The 21,251-nt window shown below is 39.5% G+C and overlaps 3 protein-coding genes across 3 annotated transcripts; all 3 read left to right on the forward strand.

Moving 5' to 3' along the window:
• The first annotated feature begins 9,441 nt into the window (after positions 1-9,441).
• Positions 9,442-13,136, forward strand: LOC110693844 (mediator of RNA polymerase II transcription subunit 36a-like). Its single transcript, XM_021871004.1, has 7 exons — positions 9,442-9,601; positions 9,687-10,000; positions 10,535-10,630; positions 10,730-10,807; positions 10,893-11,069; positions 12,509-12,577; positions 12,666-13,136. Exons 1-7 carry the CDS (start codon positions 9,580-9,582, stop codon positions 12,843-12,845), a joined length of 936 nt encoding a protein of 311 aa, XP_021726696.1. The 5' UTR covers positions 9,442-9,579; the 3' UTR covers positions 12,846-13,136.
• Positions 13,137-17,647: 4,511 nt separating this feature from the next.
• Positions 17,648-18,925, forward strand: LOC110693953 (F-box protein At2g26160-like). Its single transcript, XM_021871135.1, has one exon. It carries the CDS (start codon positions 17,648-17,650, stop codon positions 18,923-18,925), a length of 1,278 nt encoding a protein of 425 aa, XP_021726827.1.
• Positions 18,926-19,925: 1,000 nt separating this feature from the next.
• Positions 19,926-21,128, forward strand: LOC110693954 (F-box protein At2g26160-like). The gene has a single exon (XM_021871136.1). It carries the CDS (start codon positions 19,926-19,928, stop codon positions 21,126-21,128), a length of 1,203 nt encoding a protein of 400 aa, XP_021726828.1.
• Positions 21,129-21,251: the final 123 nt, after the last annotated feature.

The raw sequence follows: 21,251 nt of genomic DNA on the forward strand, positions 1-21,251 counted from the left end.
GACAGAGGCTTCCCAAGTTCAGCAGGAGCTGAATGAGCTGAAAGGTTCCTCCTCCAGGCTCGCCGATGAGCTGAAGAAATCCAAGGAAGACTTGGAGGAGACCCAGAAGAAGTCTTGGAGGAGACCCAGGAAGAATATGAAATGGGTTTCAGAAACGGGTTCAGAGTGTGCCGAAGAGTCTGCCTTCATGCTGAGCCGAAGCTGGACTGGTCCAAATGTGCTGAATGGGTCCAGAATCCCGAAGACCCTCATATGAAGTATGCAACTCCAGTCGAAGCTGAAATCCTTAAGGCTGAGGAAGCCGAAGAAGAAGCTGAGAGAATGGAGTTGGAGGCTGAACAGAGGGAAAGGGAGGCTCGGCAGAGTGCAAAGCCTGCTTCTTCTGCTGCTGGGGCTGAGACCACCATGGGGCTCAACAACGCTGACCAGTCTGATCCTCGGGCTGAAGCATAGGGACTCGGGCAGTCTTCTTCAGAATCTTGCGGTTCATCATGCGCTCAACTTTAGACTTGCCGCTTTCTGAATTTTTTTGCCTTGTTTGTTTTTTGCTTCAGCTTGCCTTGTCGTACAAAACAGTTTATTTTTTTGCTTCTGTACGTATTTCGGCAGCTGTTATTTTCCGCTTGTGGGCGGCTGCCGATACAGTTTATTTGAACTTGTAGCTCAATTTCTGAGCATAGATTATTATTAATTTGATGTTCTTTTCTTCAGCTGCTTTGTTTTTGAGTGCTTTACTGTTTCTTCAATTTTGCTGAACATAAACTTGCACTGGTAGTGCTTCTTGCCCCCCCAGAAATTGAAGTATGGCTTCAGCTGAATAAACAATTTCTTTATTTCCTAAAAATGGGTATTCAAAACACAGGGCCAACTGAAGGCAATGCTTCGGATAATGGCTTTCTGGGATAGGCAATATCCCAGAATTGTCCATGGACTCACGCCTTTGGAGAACAAATCTTACTGAAGCTTGACTTCAGCTGAAAGACTAGAGTTCTTTAAAAAATGGATATCCGAAACACAGGGCCAACTGAAGGCAATGTTTCGGATAATGGCTTTCTGGGATACAAGGCTCAGTTAAGGCAATATCCCAGAATTGTCCATGGACTCATGTCTTTGGAGAACAAGTCTTACTGAAGTTTGACTTCAGCTGAAAGACCGGTGTTCTTTAAAAAGACGAGTTTTGTCAGCAATCTGAAACCCAGTTACCCGAAGGCGAAGGTTCCAGACGAGGCTAAATAAAAAATTTCCAACAGTTGCTGTTATCCTTGATTTTCTGTCTATCATTGAAAAATGGATTTCCGAAACACAGGGCCAACTGAAGGCAATGTTTCGGACAATGGCTCTCTGGGATACAAGGCTCAGTTAAGGCAATATCCCAGAATTGTCCATGGACTCATGTCTTTGGAGAACAAGTCTTACTGAAGTTTGACTTCAGCTGAAAGACCAGTGTTCTTTAAAAAGACGAGTTTTGTCAGCAATCTGAAACCCAGTTACCCGAAGGCAAAGGTTCCAGACGAGGCTGAATAAAAAACCCTTAAAGAGTAGATAGAACCAAGAAAACTTTGAAAGGATGAAAAGTTGCAAACATTTATATAAATGGTGGCTCCAAGGCCTTTCATTAGTTCAAAATGTACTTAAAAAGATTGTCCTGCCCCGAAGGGTTTACACATGATATTTTTTCAGTACATCAGCGTTCCAGTGATTTTTCAACTTAGTTCCATCCAACTGCCGAAGTCGGTATGTCCCTGGCTGAAGCTCATCACAGATTTCATAAGGTCCTTCCCATGCCGCTGAGAGTTTCCCATGGATTCGGCCTTTCTGAACTGCAACAGCAATTCGGAGGACAAGGTCTCCAATTTTAAGAGGCCTTGCATGGACCCTTCGGTTATAAAATTTGCTGATTCTCTGCTTATAAGCGGCCATTCTGTCTCGGGCTGAGTCTCTTACTTCGTCGAGGAAATCGAGAGATTCCCTCATCAGTCGCTCATTCTCAGCCGAGAAGTGGTGCACTCGTAGGCTCTCAGAGCCAATTTCCACTGGAAGAACGGCTTCGGCACCATACACCAGTTCAAAAGGTGAATAGCCCGTTGCCTCTTTTTCAGTTGTCCGAAGGGACCAAAGGGTTCCAGGGAGCTCCTCCAGCCACTTGGACTTTTGATCTTCCACCCTCTTCTTGAGGGCATTTAGGATCTGTTTATTTGCAGCTTCGGCTTGTCCGTTACTTTGCGGGTGGCATACCGCTGAATATTCCAGTTTGATGCCGAACTGATCTGTATACCGCTTCAACGGTAAGTTATCAAATTGCCTCCCATGATCGAAGATAAATACTCTGGGGATGCCAAAACGAGTGATGATATTCTGCCAGATAAATTTTCTGACAGTTTGCTCTGTAATGTTCGAGGCTGCTTCGGCCTCGATCCATTTACTGAAGTAGTCAACACCAACTATCAGCCATTTTTCTGGTACACAACCTCTGGAAATGGTCCTAGTATATCCAGTCCCCATTGGGCAAACGGGAGTGGATTAAGGATCGGCTGAAGATCCCTTGCTGGTTGGTGGATAACTGGAGCGTATTTTGACATTTTTCGCATTTCCAGACCAGCTCCTTAGCATCTGCGATCATGGTGGGCCAGTAATATCCAGCCCTCAATGCCTTGTGGGCTAAGGTCTTTCCCCCAATGTGGTTCCCACAGATGCTGAGGTGAATCTCCCGTAGGATATAATCTGCATCTGTTGGTCCCACGCATTTCAGCAATGGGGCTGAGAAGGACTTTTTCAGAAGTTCCCCCTTGAAGACAATGAACCTTGAGCTGGTTCTCTTCATCTTGGAGGCCAAAGCTTTATCTTCGGGAGTTTCTCCCCGAAGCTTGAAAGCTAGGATGGGGTCCATCAAACTAGGCTCTGGGTCAGCGCAGCACACTTCAGGTGCTTCGTCGACACTTCTCTCTCGACGCACTTCTACATATACAGATCTGTTCAACTCGGTAAGAGATGAACTGGCAAGTTTGGAGAGTGCATCGGCTTGAGTATTCTGACCCCTTGGGATCAGCTGAACCTCAAAAGTTTTCAGCTCTGCAATGACTGACTTGGTCTTGGCAAGATAAGCTATCATGGAGGGCTCTTTGGCCTCGTAGCTGCCGCTAATCTGATATGCAACTAGCTGAGAGTCTGTTTTCAGGTAGACATGATCGGCTTCCAGGGAGATACACAATTCTAGGCCGGCGATTGCTGCCTCATATTCGGCTTCGTTGTTCGAGGCCTTAAAAGAAAATTTTAGTGCATACTCAAAGGATTTGCCTTCGGGAGAAGTTATCACTACTCCTGCCCCCGAACCGTTTTCGGTGGAAGATCCATCTGTAAACACGGTCCAGACTTTCTTTTCATTGTCTAGCGCTTCTTGGTATGAGCATTCGGCCAAGAAATCCGCTAGAGCTTGAGCCTTAATGGCAGCCCTCGGACGGTAGCTGATGCTGAATTCGGTGAGCTCAAAAGCCCACTTGGCTAGCCTACCAGATTTTTCAACCTTGCCGAGAACTTTTTCCAACGGCTGATCAGTTAAGACCACTATCTGATGGCAATCAAAATAGGGCCTCAGCTTCCGAGCAGCTACTACTACCGCGAAAGCGACTTTCTCGAGTAGAGGGTAGCGAGTCTCGGCATCCGTCAGTGTATGACTGACAAAGTAGATCGGTTGCTGACTTTTACTTTCTTCCTTCAGCAGTACTGCGCTGATGGTGGCTGGGCTAACGGCCACATACAGGTACAAAGTTTCTCCTTCTGCTGGGCTAGCCAGCGTTGGGAGTTGAGCCAGATGCTCCCAAAGCTGTTTAAAGGCGTCTTTTTGCTCTTCCTCCCAAACGAGCTCTTTTGTTTTCGGGAGTTTCAGGGCTTTGAAGAAAGGTAACCCCTTATCCGAAGCTCTGGAAATGAACCTCGAGAGGGCTGCCATTCTTCCGGTGAGCCGTTGAACATCCCGCTTTGTTTTCGGCTCAGGAAGGTCGAGCGCTGCTTTGACTTTGGAGGGATTGGCATCAATCCCCCTTTTGCTGACTATGAACCCAAGGAATTTCCCTGACTTCACACCGAAGACACACTTCTTCGGATTCAGTTTCATTTGATGCTTTCTTAAGGTGGCGAAAGTTTCAGCCAGGTCCTTAACATGGTCCTCAGGTCTTTTGCTTTTGACGATCGAATCGTCGACATAGAATTCCATGTTTCGGCCCTTTTGATCGGCAAAAACTTGATCCACCAGCCTTTGATAGGTTGCCCCCGCATTTTTCAATCCGAAGGGCATCATTTTGTAATTGTACACCCCAGCGTTCGTGACGAATGCTGTCTTTGCTCGATCGTCGGGGTGCATGAAGATCTGATGATACCCCGAGAATGCGTCCATGAAACTAAGCAAGGCATGGCCACTTGTCGAATCGACTAGCTGATCGATTCTCGGCAAGGGATAGAAATCCTTCGGACAAGCCTTATTTAGGTCCGTGAAGTCAACGCACATCCTCCAGGTACCATTGGCCTTCTGAACCATCACCACATTTGCCAGCCATTCTGGATATTGGCAAGGTTCGATGAAGCCTGCCTCCAGCAATTTTTTGACCTCGGCTGCGATGTCTCGGTTCTTATTAGCGGAGTAATCCGCTTCTTTTGCTTAATTGGTCGACACGTTGGGTCAACATTAAGCTTATGGGAGATGAGGTCTGGACTTATCCCGGGCATATCAGTTGCTGAGAAAGCAAACACATCTCTGTTGTCCCGAAGGAGCTGAATAAGTTCACAACGGGTGTTCGGATCAAGGTCCATCCCGATTGTTACACATTTCTCAACGTCTCCTTCGGACAACTCAACTGTTTCAGTCTGTTGGTCCATGTCCATTGCTGATGGACTGGACTCTTCATAATCTGGCCTGCTGCCTATGTCAGCAGGTGTCCCAGTCTTTTTGTTCTTCGGCTGGCTCTCTGAGTCTTGTTGTTCAGCTGAAGAGCTAGCATTTTCCCTTTCGGGCCCTTTACCTCTGGGTTTAAGATCCTAGGGCCGAAGCACTTAGGCCTTTCGGCTTTTTTGTGCTTGGCTCTTTTTTTTTTCTTTCTCCTCCTCGTCCTTGTCGTCATCTGGGCGACTACTGGATGGCTTGAGGTAGTTGCACCTTCGGGCGTCCTTTTGGTTGCCCTGTATCCTTTCGGGGAAGCCGGCGTCTGAGACGTAAATCATCAGCTGATGATAAGTTGAGACGACCCCTTGGATCTCATGAATTATGGGTCTCCCCAAAATCACGTTGTACACTAAAGGAGCGTCAATGACCAAAAATTCAATCATGACGTTCCTGGCTGCCTCATCGCAGCCGATGGTGATAGGAAGTGTCACCTTCCCATCTGGATAAGTTGAAGCCCCGTTGAACCCGGATACCGGGTAGGGTACCGGCGTAAGGTGCTTGGGCTTCAGCTTGATTTGATTGTAGGCCTTTCGGAACAGAATGTTTGCTCCGCTGCCACCGTCAACAAGGACCTTACTGACGTCGTGGTTGGCCACCGTGGCGATGATCACCAACGGATCCTCGTGAGGGAACGTTATCCCCCGGCAGTCGGCGGCTGTGAACGTCATGTTCGGCACCGGCGATTGGGGAGACTGAATGTCAGCGTTGTTCACCTGGTGAGTCAAAGCCCTAAGGTGTCGCTTGTGCTCCCTCCGAGAGCATATTCCTCCCGAGATAACATTGATCGGAGAGAATTTCCCCTCCGACTTTTTACTGTTCTTCCGGGGGAAGTTGAGGTCTTGCCGAGAGTCCTTTGCTGACTTCTCGGACTCTTTTTTCTCGCGGTGATCCGCGATGTATTTTTTCAAGTATCCCTTCCGGACCATGTCCTCTATCTGGTCCTTCAGTTGGATACACTCCTCAGTGTTGTGTCCCGGAGACTCGTGGAACTCGCACCACTGATTTTTATTTTTTCGCTGATACCACTCTGGGAGTGGTCTCGGCTTTCGGTAACTCTGCTCCTCCTTCGTCACGCTGTAAATTTTAGCGCGTGGAAGAGAGAGCGGAGTGTAGGACTCGTATCTGCCTGTGTATGAGGCAGATTTTTCCCTCTTTGGGTCGCTGGCCGAATATTGCCCCGAGGCCTTTGACTTTCCCTTTGCCTTATGGCCTTGGCCTTCAGACAAGGGTATTTGTCTTTGTTTCCCTCCCCCGAATTAAGGTTGGGTTTTCGCTTTGTTCCATTCTTCGGCTCGGATGAACTTATCCGAGGCATTCAGAGCTTCCTCCAAGGTCTGCGGGGTATGCATGACCATGAAGTCTAGGAACTTCCCGGGCTGAAGGCCATTCTGCATTGCAAAAACGGCTAGCCCCTGGTCCAGCTGAGAGACGCTGGATGACTCGTTACTGAAACGGGTCAGATAGTCTCGGAGGCTTTCGGTTTCCCCCTGCTGCAGACTCATGAGTTTTGCAGTAGTCTTCTCTCGGCGGTTTGCCGTGGAAAACTTGCTCCTAAATTTGGAGGACAGATCATCCCACCCTGTTATGGAGCCTTGCTTTACTCCCTTGGAGATCCACGCTTGCGCGACCCCCTTGAGAGTGGTTGGGAAATATTTGCACCAAGTCGCTTCGGATCTGGGGCAAAGATGCATATGAGTCTCATACGAGGCCACGTGGTCCTTCGGATCCGAGGTCCCGTCATATGTGATGTGCGACGGTATTTTAACCGTGGGCACGTGCTCTTCCAGTATCCATTGCTCGAATGGCGAACTGGCGGGTAGCATAACGGCCTTGCCCTTGTTCCTGGCCGAAGGGACCGCGCTCCGCCCTCTTAGAGAGGTAGGAGTGGTTTTCGTCCCTGGCTGGGAAGTCTGGGCCTCGGCCGCAGGGAACGAGAGGCGACTGCGCACGCTCGGTTCCTTGCCGCCGAGTCGGTCGAGGACGCTTCGGCGAACAGTCTCAGGTTCTCGGTGAGTAGATTCTGGCCGAGAAGCTGAGCTGCTGCTCTTATGCGTTTCTGGTCGGGAGGATGAGGATCCTTTTAAAAATTGAGGGTTCTTTTTCCTCTCTTTTTCATTTTTCCAGGTTTCCTCTTCCCACTCTTCCAGTTCCCGGAAGGAAGGAAGCTTCCCACCATCATGGTCTAGCTTCCTCCGCTGATGCCGGGTATGCGGAGGAGTTCGATCACGATGTGGTGGCATATTTTGTGCCCTCATCGCCTCCATGAGCACTGCCAGCGCTCTTGCCACCTCCTCCGAGCTGGGCCCCGTCAAAGGGGTCCTCGGCCGAGTATGGGAATGAGGGCGCACAGTCGATGGTTGGCTTTGGGGCACTGAATGTGTCCTATGATCGGACTCACCCCTGCTAGACTGAGAGTGACTCGGCCTATGATGAGAGTCATGAATTACGGGAGAAAGGGAATCCTCCCTGTATGATCCTCCCCTGAGCTGGCACCCTTGGGAGAGTTCCGGTCCGGCGAGGGTGATGGTGTAGGGGTTTTAGGCTTTTCGCCCGCTCCTTGACGGAGGCCTTTGCCTTTGCGGTTCTTAGCCATTGCTACTAAGATAATTGCAAGATGATCTTGGTTAGAAATTTGGCTTAAATATTTTTGAAAGTCTTCCCCACAGACGGCGCCAAATTGTTTCGGGTGAAAACAATGGGACCTTGCCGAAGGTCCGATGAAGTGGTGAAGACTAGATTCGATCCAAGTAATGTTGGGCCGAGGGTTTCCTGCACAGTAAACACACGTAAACTAGCCTCGGGGGTGTTGTCGAGGAAGGCCCCTCCGATGCTAAAGTCAGTACAGTGTGTTGAAAGAGAAGACTATGCAAGAGAATTAGTTGCTTGAGGCTTTGCTTGAATGAATGTACAAATGTAATATTGATGGCTTTTATACCTCTTCATACATGGAGAAGTTGGGCCTTAGCCCAATTGGCTTGCCTTGAGGACTAATCTTTGACTTTAGCATAATTGGAGAGATGAACTTTGACCTTGGGCTTTTAATTGGATCATTTAATGCCTAAATCCAATTGGACTAAATTGGACCCAAACAGTAGGTTACAGCATGTTTCATGTTAAGCTGAAGGTTTCTTAAAATTATAATAATACTACTTTGATTTTTGCTTATTCGTCAAAGTGAGTAGAAGATGACTTGAATTTACTTCTTGGATCTTATGTTACATGAAGTCATGAACTTTGTATATATGATTTTCGAAAATTATTTGTTAATAACGTAAACTTAACAAAATAATGTTCACCGAAAAGCAGTTACAAGTCCAAACATTGTTGTATTTGATAAGAGATTTTTTTGTGCCATTATTTTTTGTTCACAAATTTTAGGAAGAACCTTGATGCATAATCTTGTTGAGTGCAACAAAATAATGTTCCTTAGAAGTCAAATTTGAAGGCTAAAATACTACACGAAATTAGACCAATGCAAAAGTTTCGGAACCTAATGTCAAAAACTCACATAATCATAGAGGGAAACATCCCAAGGTTATATAATACATACGACCATTAGTCAGATCAGTCGCATAAAAGTAAGTGGTGGATTATAGTTAGTAAAAGGAGGCATATACAAAAGCAAAAATGTTGGACTGTTGCTAATGGGAAAAGTAGACAGTTCTAACGGTGATAAAAAAATTCGGGCCGGGCAGGTCAGGCCTTAAAATCAAATGTCATGTTCAAACCCGCAATAAAGTAGTGGGCTTGTCGAGCCAAGCAGACTTTTTGGGTTGAGTTTGGCTTTTTGACTAAAAAGTGATTTTTGGCTTGCCCAAACCCACCCTATTTTCGGACCGGATCGGCCCAGGCCGTAGTTGATCACTTTTAGTTCTAACCATTTAAATGACCTTTCGGATGTTGTAAGGTCCATGGGATACACCCCTACTTCTTTCCTTTTAAAGTCTTAAAAAGTCCAAAACTGTCTAAAACTGAAGGCTATAATTCACACTTTAGAGTAAATTTGGAGGTTTTGGGATCCGATGTTGTAAAATCTTAGTATTGTAGAGAATGCATCCCGTAGTTATATAATATTATTTGGGATGATATGGTCATTCAAAGGTCGATATCCTTGAAGTAGTTAAGATTGTTGCAATATTTTTTGTCACAAATTGTGACCTTTAGCATCACACTTTTTCCAATACTCTATAATAAAAAGAATCATCAGACAAAGAGGAATTGACAAAGAAATCAAATTATACTTGTTATATTGTACCTGTCAATTTGTCGAATGATACAAGTATTGCCTAAAATTTGGCTTTGTTATCTTTGACTTATTTTGGCTTAGTATATTTTTTTTTGCAACCAATCTTCGATAGTGCTCAGAACGTTAAAGTCCAAATCTCAAAAGCTTGTACATTTACACTAAGGCCCATTCTAGACCCATGAAAAAACGAGCAAATCCAAAACCCAAAATAAAACAAAGCCCAATAAGGGCACAATTGTCCTCATACCCCAAAATGTCAAAACCTGAAAACCCTAAACCCTAAAATCAAACTTCACCACCTCCTTTATAACATTCTCTAAACCCCCAGTCATCTTCTCTACTCCTCCGTCTCCCATTCTCCTTAAACCCTAATTTTCTCTGCAATCTTGCTTATTCAAAGATGGCACCACCAGGAAGAGGAGGTAAACCCTAAATCCCATTTTCCCCCAATTTATTGTTCTACTGATTTATTTTTTTCTGATAATAACGAGTATTATTATGTTACAGGACGAGGTGGATTCGGCGGAAGAGGCGGTGGTTTCGGAGGACGAGGTGGTGGCGGCGGTGGGCGAGGAATGGGTGCGCGTGGTGGTATAATGAAGCCGAGAGGAGGTGGTCGAGGTGACAGAGGTGGTCGTGGAAGAGGCGGAGGTCGTGGTGGAGGAGGAAGAGGTGGAGGGATGAAAGGTGGAAGTAAAGTGATAGTTGAGCAACATAGACATAAGGGTGTTTTTATTGCTAAGGGTAAAGAAGATGCTCTTGTTACTAAGAATATGGTTCCTGGTGATTCTGTTTACAATGAGAAGAGAATCTCTGTTCCGGTAATTGTTCTATCATCCTCTTATTTTTAATTTTGATTCTGGATATGAAACTATATGATTATGTTAATATAATCATGATTTATGATATACGGTTTGTTGGGTAGTATTTTTTTTATGAGGATAAAGATTACTGCTTAATGTTTATGTGAATGTTTTGTTGATATAAATTTATAAAAGATGTTTGCTTTTTGATTCATTTTGAAATTGTTTTGAATGATATGTTTAGTAGTTGGTTCTGTTTTATTATGTTTTCCATTGATCTTAATTATATAAGAATTACTTTGGATATATAAAAACGCTAATACTAAAAGGAAAACAAATTGATGAGTTATCAGGTGCTTGTTTGATTAATTTCTTGAGGAATCAATAGCACAGTCCCTCAAAATGTTTTAGACGGCCCTGAGCATATGGTTCTTACTCCGTAGATGTTAGTTGAGTTACTTTTGATAATGTGGTTTATGTTAATTTATACGTAGTACCTTTTGTTTATGGGTTATATTGTTTGTGTTTTGAATTGTTGTGTTTTCATAACAGCAAGAAGATGGAACAAAGGTTGAATACAGGGTTTGGAATCCCTTTAGGTCAAAGTTGGCAGCTGCCATTCTTGGTGGTGTTGACAACATTTGGATTGTAAGTGTTTGATTTTGGGAGTTTTGTAAAAAGTTCATTAGTTGGGTCTATAATATATATAGATTGACTGATGGAAATTCAATTTGTATATGATTGCAGCAACCTGGTGCTAAAGTCTTGTATCTCGGTGCTGCTTCCGGAACAACAGTATCCCATGTGTCTGACCTTGTTGGACCTGTAAGTGGCTCGTTGATCATTGAATGTTAAAGCAAGATTTTTGCTTATTTTAGAGTTAGATTTGATCTATTTATTCTCTTTGCAGGAGGGTGTTGTCTATGCAGTTGAATTCTCACACAGAAGTGGTAGAGATTTGGTTAACATGGCAAAGAAAAGAACTAATGTTATCCCTATCATCGAAGATGCTAGACATCCAGCCAAATACAGAATGTTGGTTGGCATGGTTGATGTGATCTTTTCTGATGTCGCTCAGCCTGATCAGGTCTTGATTTCTTTTATCGATCTAGCTTGGTGTTGTGATCAATAATTAACTTTTTATTGTTTACCTTGTTCTATTATAGCTGCCTTCTTCTTCATGCTTATAATTTTGCTGATCTTTTGGCGTTAAAATTGACAATTTTGTTTTTTTTTTCACCTTGTTCTTATTCTATGTGTTGGTGTATAGCTATAGTGGTTTTTGATGACATTTATACTTTCCTCATTTTCAACTATTCAAGACAAATATTGTTTGGTGTGGGAGTATCATTTTGGGTGTGTTGATTCATTTCTAACTAAAATGATGCTTCAAATTTCGACTTTTCTTTTTTTAAAAAAAGCTATCTTCCTAGTTTGTTGCTTTTGGAGTTCTATTTCCTTTTGCTCATCTCTTATCATTAAATCATGCATATGACGAGTTTATCGGATTCCCCTTCAAGACTTACTGGGTGATGTAAACTCCGATTATCTGATGCAAACTTTTTAAATCATGAAATTTTTTCCAAACTTTTTGCACTTGACTTAATGGTTGATGTTAATATGACCAAGTATCTGATGAGTTTATCGGATTCCCCTTCAAGACTTACTGGGTGATGTAAACTCCGATTATCTGATGCGCCAAAATGTATTTCGTAATTGATTACTAAATATTTCTGAATTTTGTTAAATGGCTTGTTGTTGTCTGGACCTATTTCATGACTTGCTGTTTTTGTTTTATTCACTTATGAGACTCAGAAATAACCTGCACTTAAGATGTTGCTGCTCGCGGTAGTAGTGATTGTTGCATACAGTAGTAATTTACAAGTTTGGCTTTGAGATGATAGTGTTATGGTCATATTGGTCTGGCCATAAGTGTTTGCTGTCCTATATTGAGGAGATTAAATGGGAACTCGATCGTTTTACATCCATAGTTTATAATTGGTGCAATATATTTATGATGCCTTTTCCCACTTTTTTAGTTTTTTGTTCCATGATATTACTGGTGTATTTAAAATTTCTGATCTATAATATCTGTTTTGAGATGCGAGTGCAAAAACTGTTTACTGCTTGAATGAGATAAGTGTGCTCTCTTTTCTGACTTTATTTTGTCGAAGAGTTCAAATTGTTTTACTTGCTATATATTGTTATATCCTCTTGGAGCTTATAATCTACTTGGAACTATATGTCGTATTTTTTTTTTCCACGTCTCCTTATTGAAAGTGCTCTATAAATGAGCCCCCTTCCTAGTTGATTTCCGGAATTTTTGGAATTCGACTGTAGTTAATTTCATACTAGTTTTTTACTTGTGTAATCAAACTATTTATCTCTCGAAAGCAGGCTTTTATAAGGTCTTGTGGTGGTGAGTTATCACCAACTCTTCATGCTTCTATGACTCCGGCATTGTTGAGTTGAAGTTAACAAATTATGTTGCTTGTCCTTATGGCACTCTGATTTTCTTTCATGCAGGCTAGGATTTTGGCACTCAATGCAACATATTTCTTGAAAGCGGGTGGCCACTTTGTTATATCCATCAAGGTTTGTCATTGTTCTTTGTAGACTTGGTTTGGTCCCATGTGATTTATCCTCAGTTCTCAATATAATGGATTTGATTTGAATATTGCAGGCTAACTGTATTGATTCAACAAGTCCCGCCGAGGCAGTTTTTGCTGCGGAAGTGAAGAAGCTACAACAAGAGCAATTCAAACCCATGGAGCAAGTCACTCTTGAGCCATTTGAGCGTGACCATGCTTGTGTTGTTGGTGCTTACCGTGTGCCCAAGAAGCAGAAGAATGCCGAGAAGTAGAAAACTCACCCAAAGTCTTAGTATAGGCCGTGACTATGGTCAACTTCTTGTACAACTTAGTGTTACCTATGAATCATGTGAGATACATTGTCAGAGCCTTTTATGTTAAATGTAGTTGGATCTTGGATCATAGAATTTTTGCTATCAGTGTTTCGTAATTTATCTCCTATGGTTTTTGAATGTGTCATTTTATTTTATGAATTTGTTAATGTCGTTGAAATATGTAGGATACCAGGAGTTATGCATCTGACCTCTTTGAACTCTCAAGACTAAAGACTCATGTTGATTATAGCTTCTATGTTTTCATATGTAAGATTTGTTAATGTAGTTTGATCATATCGTATTCATTCACTATTGGTGTTCCATTTCTTGAATCTATGCTTTGTCCAGAAAAGTACATTTTGAACTAGTCGAGTTAAATACCGTAATCGTAATGATTAACTAATTTGCTCCCAGAACTGTAAATAGGCTTATTAATACTCCAAATTAATAAGATGAGAACACATACAAGTAGCCTAATTTACACAAACAGATTAAAATAGTTGTTAAATGAATTACGGTTATAATTTTTGACAAAATGGATGATAAACATAAAAAAAAAAAAAAAAAAAAAATTGTGCTAAGTTTCTCTACCCACTGTCCGTCTGTGCTGTTGTGTCCATTAGCTGGTCAGTGGTCACTCAAGGGAATTGGCCCATAATATGACAATTCAAGGGGAACAGAAAGCAAAGAAATTGAGTTTCACATGTGTTTGGGTACCCATATAACGTCTCCATTTGAGATGGTTTGATAAAAGCCCAATGATATATATCCAAGGCGACAAAATAAAAGCCCAACCTCTTTTCATTAAAAGGCCTCCAAAATTATCGGTCTTTTATGTCCTAGCAGTCAATGTCATTCATTACTACTATATGCGGTAAATCACAAGGTGCATTCAATTTTACTATTTGCTCACATGTATGGAGTTAAATTACATCTTTGTTCTCTCTCAATCATTGACATAAACATTGGCACGGGTTTTCTCGGAGACTGCCAAATCTAGTTAAATCGTTACGCACGTAAATCTTAATATTAAGATCAAAGCATTTTTAACCCATCAAGCTAAGGAGTACACCTTGATTAGGGTTTATGCCCGAAACAACATACAATCTCTTAGCACTCTCGCCTCACTATATTTTGATTTTTACTTTATTTGCTAACGCTTTACTTCTCAGTACAAACCTTTAAAAAACTTTTGTACATTTATTTCAATTATTTGTCTTTTGCACATTAATAAACAAGCTAATGTAGACTATGTAGTATTCTATATTAATACTCTTTAACAAAACAAAATAGTAGGGGTTATTGTTAATTGGGTAACTGGTCAATACAGTACAATTATGGTTCTCAAAACGTTGAATAAACTTTCGGTAGCTGATTTGAGATTAGATACATTAATGTTGTGCATTGACAAAAGTGTTAAAAGAAAATGTGTCAACTTAAAAATAAAAAAAAAAACACAAAAAGTATTCCAAAATGAAACTAGCCCCTTACGACCACACCGTGACAAAATGTGATAAATTAAAGAATTTTTAAAATTTATCAAGCAATGAAAACAAAATCCTGTCTATCCAACAAAATCCTGCTTGAATAGGTTGAGGTGTTCGTTACTATGATCAATGAAAGTAAACTATGACAATCATATCATTTCTATTAACTTGTCATAACAACTATCGAGTAATTGTATCAAAGATGTGATTAAACGCTTAAGAGATAACCAGTCTAATTGAGAAGGTTACAATTTACAAAATGCAAAACCGAATTTTTAGCAAGTGAACCAAGCTTAGTTTCGAGATGGTGAACAGATTGAACACTACATGTCAAAATCTAATCTAATCTAATATATATAAATAAAGTAGGCATTTTTCGAGAGCATTCAGAGCGCCACGTAAGAAATATAATTATTTCGACCAATAAGAAGAAAGATTTGTATTTTATTTTTGAATTAAAAAATTATGTCGCCACCTAGATAAAGTACGAATTAGATTTGATATAGTTAAAATTTTAATCCCACGTAGATTATAATCCACGAATTAAATTATTTTAATAAAAAAAGTTAAAGTAAAAATATAGGAAAAGATAAATTTATTAATTAATACTACGAGTATAAGAAATCCAAAACAAATATACTAAGAAATATTTAAATAATAAACGTTTATAATAAAGTTTGATACCTATCATTATAAGATAAATTTTGATAGTATTTATGATAAGAAATACAAACTGTTTGTGAATTATAATTAAATTAAAATTTGTGATACCTACCATTATAAATTGACACATCATACGACACAAACAAAATTTCGTATCAATAAAAAACCCCATCAAGCGAATTTTTTTGTTAGTAATTTTGTGTTAATTCTTGGTCATCAATGGCCGGGTAATTTTTAGCTTAATTTATAAAATCCTATGTTTAAATTAGTATTTTTAATTATTACTTACATTGTATTAATTTGGGATACTTAACGATTATATGTTTATGTTTTATTTACTAAATGTTTTTTTACATGCAAATCTAACACATCATACGACACAAATAAAATTTCGTATCAATACAAAAACCCATCAAGTGAATTTTGTGTTAGTAATTTTGTGTTAATTTTAGGTCATCAATGTCCCGGTAATTTTTAAAATCTTACGGTTAAATTTATATTTGTAATTATTAGTTACATTGTATTTATTTAGGATACTTAACGACTATTTGTTTTTGTAATGGCATACGATTAGATGTTGTATACTTATATATGGATGGCTTTGGTTATTTTTGGAGATGATGAAAAAATTCCAATGCATAGATTTGATTTTATATCGCAACAATTTTTCATTTATTGGTAAATATATTGATTTATTTTATATAAATGTAAATATTTAATTTATATCAATTTCAATTTGGCTAACATTTCACGGTTCAATTTACCCATTGATGTAGTAGGTTGGTTGTGGACGAAAATAGTGTTTCTATCGAAATAAAAGGTATGGTAAAACAATGAATAATGATTTAGGATTTAAATTATTAAAAATTTATCATTTTACAGATATTATATAACGGAAAAAGTATCATATTTACAATTTATTATAGTTAATAAATTCATTATGAATTATAGTAAAAAAAAAATATATTAAACTTTTGTAATTTTGTCTGAAATTATCAATTACTATAAATCAAATAATTAAATTTTTTAGATATATAACGGGAAATTCCATAATCTAGTTGTAGTATATAACGCGAAATTGCACCTTTTGATAGGGGTGGCAATCAGGTCGGGTTGGGTCATTTCGGGTTCGGGTCATTTCGGTTTCGGGTCAAAAAACCCCTGACCTGAACCTGACCCATTTAACTTTTCGGGTCAGAAATCCTAACCCTAACCTGATTTATTCGGGTTCGGGTCAACCTGATTTCAACCTGATTTTTTTTAATGAAAAAAATTAAGCCAATAATTTGGATTTTTATTCAGATCTGGCAACACATACATTCATCCTTTAATTATTTTTTATAATTTAATACTTAGTATGAAATTGGAATCCACACAGTACACCTTTATACGAGAATTGAAGTTACATTTCCAAAATAAAACAAAATAATGATCCATATGAAGCGTCAAATTCATGAGTCGGTAAACCATGAAACAGCAAAAGCTCAACCTTGCATGTCGTGCAAAACAAAAATAAGAAAAATCAGAGAAACAAAAAAGAAAAAAAAAAGAATGAAAGAAAAATTCGACACAATCATTAAATAAATTGAAAAACAATTACAGAAAAACAAACATACACGAAATATTATTTAAACTAATGACTAAATTCTTATTTTCAAACAATAGAGATTTTCGAACTAAAGAACAACAACAAAAATAAACTATTTAATAACACACACAAAAAAAAACGAAGTAGTAGAAAAATGAAAGTCATATTTTCATTTGATGAAGATCTGGGTTAGAATATTAGTGAAAAACTCATTTAAAGGAAGGAGAGAAGAAATTATGAGAGAGAAGAGAGAAAAAATTATGAGAGAGAAAGTGGAGGTAAGAAAACATGTGACGGTGGCTGGTGGGTAGGGAAATAAATATTAGGGTTTTATTCTTTAGGTAGTACATATATATCTCATACGGAGTACAATATGGATCTGGCCCAAAAACAAAACATGTTTTAATTTTTTTCGGGTCAATTCGGGTTACTTTCGGGTTGAATTTCTCAACCTTAACCTAACCCATTTAAATATCAGGTCGGGTTCGTGTCAACCCATTTAAGTTTTCGTGTCAAAAACCTCAACCCTAACCCGATATTTTCAGGTCGGGTTCAGGTCGTGTTTTCGGGTCGGGTCAGTTTTTGCCAGCCCTACCTTTTGAGATGTGATTAACTTCATACAAAGTTAATAATCCTATAGATCTCTATCATGTAGGATATAATCCTATCTTTTAACAAGTTATATATTATAACATTTTCTATCACATTGATTATTCTATCAAATAAGATCACTAAATCATCCTTAATACTTATGCGAATTAAGTGTTTAGTAGGCTTATTATTATTAAAGTTTCTCATTTTTTTGATAGCCTTTTTCTTTGATGTATGAATGTAATTTATTTGATGCATTGTCTGGCAGATCACTGCAATCACTTCAGATATCGATTCAAGGTAGATTTAGGCTTTAGATGATTACTTTCTTAGTATGTAACCATTATTCACCTATATAATGGAGCTATGTATGCAATGAAAAGTGCAAACTTCCTCATATCTTTCTTCTTTCTAGCTGTTAATCTTCAAATATGACAGCAACCAAAACCCCCTCCTCCTCGGCCTCTGCCTCAGCCTCAGCCTCGGCCTCTTCCTCCTCTTCTTGTTGCCCTAAACCCGATACTGATTGGTCAAGTCTCCCTCGAGACCTGCTTTACATTGTACTAAACAAGTTCCTACTCCTGTCTGACATGATTATGTTTAGCAGTGTATGTACTACTCGGCGTTCTGTTGCAAAAAACACGTTACAAAAGCTCAAACTGTGTCCTAACATGTACTTCAATCGAAACCTTCCTTTGTTGCTTTTACCATGTACAGAGAACAATGACTTCATCCGAAGTTTATACAGCATCAACAAAGGTGAAGTTTATGATCTTCAGCTCCGAGTTCCTTCCAATAAAAGAATCTTCGGCTCCTCTCATGGTTGGCTAATCACCCTCGATGAGGACTCTTTCGAGGTAATCCTCATAAACCCTTTTTATTTTGGTAGTACCAGCAAGGGTATCATTCGTATTCCTCAGTTTTCTGCAGCTGCGGAAATGCACAAAGAACATGGTAATGATGGTTTTAATTCCGAGTATTTTATATGTAAAGCTGTTTTATCCTCTGATCCTGTTTCTTGTCCAAACGATTTTGTCTTGATGGTTATCTATGGTGAGATGAAAATGTTGGCCTACTGGAAGCCAGGTGCCGAAAGTTGGACATATATTGCTTGGTCTCTCCCTATATTCTTGGATATTATTTATGTAGAAGACCGGTTTCTTGCAGTCAATACCTTAGGACAAGTTTACTCGTGTAAGATCAATGATGAGGCCTACCCTCCTTATAACTTGGGAATGGTAAGTGCTCCACAATTTGGTCTCTTAGGAACATTTTGTCGAAGGTACATTGTTGAATTACAAAATAAAGTTATATTACAAGTTATAAGGATGCTAAAGATTAGTAGGATGTGTGCCCTGACTAGTCCGATTTTTACTATTGGCTTCTTTATCTTCGAGAATAAGGTAAATGAAGATGGTGATACCGTTTGGATTTTAGTTACGAACTTGAATGATGGTGCTTTGTTTTTGGGAGATAACCATTCTCTCTATGTCACGGCTTTTCATTACCCTGGATGCAGAGCAAATTCAATCTATTTCACCGATGATTACCATGATACCGATGCTATGCTACTTAATCCGTACCAGCTTACTGGCCCTCTTGACATTGGTATGTATCGACTGGATGATAAAACAATCGAGAGATTGGAACTTCCTCTGTTGGAGAAATATCACATGCCACCACCAGTTTGGATCCTACCAACTGTCTAGAGAAAATATCCATTTATAAAAGATTACATCCGTGTTTTCTTCTAATAATAAACATGTCATTTTATTGAAGTTATATAAACATTTAGTCATAATAGTTGGTGTTAAAATCAGCTGTCTGTAAATATATCATCTAGTTCTTTCTAGTTGTCGTGCTATAAACTTGTTCACGATATTATCATTTGCTAAAATGCTAGCCATTTAGTTAGTTCTGTATATATCGTTTCCCATATTCTTCTATGTCCAACATATCTTAAGAAACTCTCATTATTATGATGCATTATTGTGTTCAGTCTCCCCTGATTTGAACTGCTATGTGTACAAAGTTTTGACCAAGATTTTGAATGGAATTAATGACTTCTGATATACTTCCATATATAACATATTTTCTACCTTATCAAGTTTATATAATGCATCTGTTTAGTGTGAATGAAATCATAGTAACAAGTGTTATGAAATCATAAATGTGATGCTAATAATGCAATGTTCACACTTTGTAACGACTAGTGTATCATAGGAGATCTCCCATAAGAAATTAGTAAAATTAATCAAGTACCTAATAAATTTCATAGAATTATTGGACTTGAGATGAAATTGTGCTGGTTCTTAACAATTAAGCATTGCATATCGCTTACAAATTAACCATTATCAGTAGGAAATACACGAGAACATACACTTCTAAATCGAATGCATCTTAGTAAACTGATCTTTCCTTGGGAAAAGTTCGGTATTAGGTTAACCTAACGGTACGTGCATGTTTATCAAATTAATTCGTAAGATAAATTGATTTACCTAAGAACGGTTTTAAATTTTTAAACAAGTGATCATTAAGCACGTACAGTAATATTATTTGCTGTTACTTAGGATATAAATCCATTCCAGCAAATTCTTCACTAAGCTGCTTCTCCTTTTTTTTTTTTTTTTTTTTTTTGTATATATATGTGTGCATTTTCAATGTCCTGTACTCTTTCACAGCCTTTCATTTGCAAAACACATTTTAGCAATGTCTTCCCAAAACTCGTCTTCTGAAATGCCCGATTGGGCTTTAATGGCTGAAGATATGCTTCTGCTGATCCTAAGCCATCTTCTGCTGTCAGACATCATTTCGTTTGGCTGTGTTTGCAGTAGCTGGTATTCTGTCTCTAAACGCAAACTCAAATTACTAAACATCACTCCCAAAATGTCCTTCAGCAGACGCGCTCCTATGCTTCTGATACCAACTGATGACAGCAATGAAAATTCGCGCAATCTCTATAGCCTTCCTAAAGGAGAATTTTATGATCTGAAGTTATCAGTACCTGTCAATAGCAGGTGCATTGGCTCTTCTTATGGCTGGCTTATCTATATCGATAGTCTGTCTTTCGTGATAACTTTATACAATCCGTTCTACTTTGGATTTAACAAGGGAACCATCAAACTGCCAGCAGGAAAAATCAATGACAGGAAGAAGGCCATCATTCAACGCGACTTCTATACTGATTTATACATCAGTAAGGCTGTACTGTCAGCCGATCCTTCATCCTGTGCTGATTTCATTGTGATGGTGATCCACAACGAAAGAAAAAGCTTGGCTTATTACAAGGCAGGGGATGCAACTTGGACATACGTCCATGACCACCCAAATGGATCTACCTTCTATGATATCATGTATTATCTAGGCCGCTATTTTGTTGCACTCAATTACAGGGGCGAGGCTTACATATGTAATGTGAATTCCAACAGCCGGATTTGCCAAGTGATGACCGAGGCTGTTGTAGGCCCGCTTGCAGAATCAACGCGAAGATACATTGTGGAATTAGATGATGGATTCACAATCCTGCAAGCAGTAAGGATGGTGCAGACTCTGACTAATCCTGATGGTATGCCTTTTGTAGACACCATCTGTTTTTTGATTTACCAGTTGGCGAATCATTCAGACTGGATAATGATTAAAAACATCGGCGATGGTGCATTGTTCTTGGGAGACGACAGCTCATTCTATGTAAAAGCCGCTGATTTTCCTGAAGTCACTCCTAACTCCATTTACTTCACTGATGATTACCCTGATGGTAGTACTATGAATCGTCGCCTTTATCAGTACCGTGGCCATGAGGACAGTGGTATATATGTGATGAGGAAGAAATCAAGCCTGTATAATTATATGCCGTCTCCTGAACCTGAGGATCTCCCTCCCCCTCTCCCTGTCTGGATCCACCCCACCATATAGGTTTAAGAATAAAAGATATCGCCTTTTTTTAGTATTTGATCTCCGTTTTTCAATGTTTGTTTTGTGCATTAATCTTCATGATTCTGGTATATTTGGTTGTGTTGTGACACCAATTACACCATT

This window comes from Chenopodium quinoa, unplaced genomic scaffold (assembly GCF_001683475.1).
Source record: "Chenopodium quinoa cultivar QQ74 unplaced genomic scaffold, ASM168347v1, whole genome shotgun sequence".
Classification (NCBI taxonomy): domain Eukaryota; kingdom Viridiplantae; phylum Streptophyta; class Magnoliopsida; order Caryophyllales; family Amaranthaceae; genus Chenopodium; species Chenopodium quinoa.